The 2,699-nt window shown below is 41.2% G+C and overlaps 1 protein-coding gene across 1 annotated transcript; it reads right to left on the reverse strand.

Moving 5' to 3' along the window:
• Positions 1-827: 827 nt before the first annotated feature.
• Positions 828-2,009, reverse strand: LOC129765947 (serine/arginine-rich splicing factor 5-like). The gene has a single exon (XM_055766403.1). The coding sequence runs from the start codon at positions 2,007-2,009 to the stop codon at positions 828-830; it is 1,182 nt and encodes a 393-aa protein (XP_055622378.1).
• Between the last annotated feature and the right edge of the window lie 690 nt (positions 2,010-2,699).

Below are 2,699 nucleotides of genomic sequence, written 5' to 3' on the forward strand. Positions count from 1 at the left end.
GGCTTGCCAATACAGATACATTTCGCCTACTGCTCCACCTCTATATGTACCTCATTGATTGGGACCAATATCATATGGCCGATCCTTCATTTGTGGTGGCAATACTTAGACCAAGGCGCCTAGAAGTATATACTAAGGTGGGCCAACTTGCTAAAACCACTCTTCAGCCATCTTGGAAGTCTACTGTGTTTTGTTTGTAAACAAAACACAATACGCTATTGCCGAAGCTCGCTCGTGATCAGTCTGTCTCTTTCACGCTACAAGCAAATAATTCCCCTTCTACTTTCTTCCGTGCTGTTTTCATATACCGCTCCCCTAACCAACTTAGTGACGAAACGGCCTCACCTAGTACCATAGACCCGTCTTGACTTAGACGACGCATTTCTATACCAAAATACACATGTCTAGTGTATGTCTGATGAACTTTCTATGACGAACAATCCCTCGGCTAACAAAGGAATGTAGCCCGAAGCTCCCGGTATGATATGCGTGAGGCTAACCACTTGGCAACGGGAGCCACATCATATAATCAGATTGTAAAAACACAGCAATTGATATTCTTGTATCAACTTATTCCTGTTTTTAAAAAAAATAAACAGGTCGATTTGAGTGATACAATCACATTCAACAAAATATTTATATGCAATTGAACGATAGTGTCGTGACAAAAGTGTTTCAGAAAAAAAAACTAGTGAGAAATGGTGATTCGAAATTGCTAAACGCACTTTTTACATTTTTCATTTACTGAATTTTTATTTGCCAAAATTAAAGTATTTAGTAATTGAAAATATATAACTAAACTAATTAAACTTGATTTATTCCTATCATCAGTGCTTATGGTGATGTCCTCTCCTCTGAACGTTGTATGTACCTTGTGAACAAGACCGGTTCTTGTCATCTCGAGATACAGATCGAGTTCTTGAGCCTGAGTTGGAACGTGAGGCGGATCGCGAACGGGAGCGTGAGTAAGACTTTGGACGGGAACGTCCTTTGTTGTCTCTTGATTTTGATCGAATGTTTGAACGACGTTCCGATTTGGAACGTGAACGAGAGCGGGCCGTATCCTTGCTTTGTTTTTGATCACGTGAGCTAGATATTGTGTCAGGATTGCTTGAGCGTGATCGTGAATGATGCCGTAGTGTTCCATTCTTAGATTCCTTGAGATGCACTGACGAACGTGAACGAGAGCGTGATTCGTTATCCTTTGAGTTGGACCGTGAACGAGACCGACGTTCCGATTTTGAACGAGACCGAGAACAATATTTCTTCGCATCGCCATTGAGCGATCGGGATCGCGAACGAGACTCGTCACGATAACGTTTCTGTCGTTCGTAGCGTGGTTTTTTCGGCGACACTGATCTGCTTCTTGATTCTGAGCGAGTGCGATAAGAGCTGTCAGATCGTGATCGAGAACGACCACGGGATCGTGATCGGGAACGACTGTCCAATGAACGCGATCGTCCACGCTTGTTGCGACCTCCATCGTCCTCTATCAATCGAATATGACGGCCATTTAATTCGGTGTCATCCATTTTATCGATCGCCTTCTCCATATCTCTCCTCGTTTCAAACTCGACTATTCCTTCATTCCTCCTTGGCCGATGAGTATCGGCATAGATGACTTCCCCCGCTTTACGAAGGTAGTCTTTCAAATCCTGCCAGCTTACACTTGATGAGACATTCTTCACAATCACACGATACTTGGACCTTCTCGGAGGCCCGTACCGAAATCCACCTCGGACCTTTTCAGAGCGTCCACCCCGTCGTACGTCACCTCCACGGGGTTTCCCTCTAGCTTGCTCAACGGACACCCTTTCGCCCAATAAATCTTTACCGTCCAATTCATAGACGGCATCGTCCGCATCTCGATGGTCCTCGAATTCCACGAAAGCATAGCCGTTTTTGATCATGATGTCACATAACCTTCCGTAGCCTTTGAAGAACCGTTCTAAATCACGTTCCCGTGTATCACGGGGTAAACCACCAACGTATACTCGTGAGCCAACCATTTCGAATTGATTGTTTTGTTCGGTTCGGTACAACGTTTTTATAACGCAAGTCTCTGATAACTGTTGGTTGAATCTGTTGGATATTCAGGAACTGTCTGATGAATCTAACCACAGTGCATGGTTTTTATTTGGAATACTATCTCTTATTATTACCTACGGTCGGGTAGATTTTTCAAAGTTTGCGGTATATTGTAATCGTTTAAATGAATACACTAGGCCAGGTAACGTTTTTTCTGTTTAGTTGCCCCTTGAGTTGCTGGGTTGACCGAAAAACCTACCCACGTATTCGACAAAAGTGCAATGGTAGCAGGTTATGCATTTTTTCATGAAATTTTGTGTAATCTAATAAACATGAGCATAGATCGCAAAGATTTATGAAATGGCGGAAAACACCTAGTTTATGTTGAAAAACTCTATGAAGACAAGTTTATCATGTCGAGTTATTTTTCGGTATTATTTGTTGAACACTTCCACATATAACTATAGTTTCGTGAATAAAAAGGTTTTTTTTCAATGAAAAAATATATTATTACATTAAAAATAAAAAAAAAGAATAATTCGTTATCAGATAGCAACGAAGATGCAGACAGATTATTGTGCGTGGAGTTGTTTTCTAAAACAATATATTGAAAATTAATTATAATGATGTTGCTCTTATTGAAGTTCACGCGTTGTGTAAATTGTTGTAAA

Source organism: Toxorhynchites rutilus, chromosome 2, assembly GCF_029784135.1.
Source record: "Toxorhynchites rutilus septentrionalis strain SRP chromosome 2, ASM2978413v1, whole genome shotgun sequence".
NCBI lineage: Eukaryota > Metazoa > Arthropoda > Insecta > Diptera > Culicidae > Toxorhynchites > Toxorhynchites rutilus.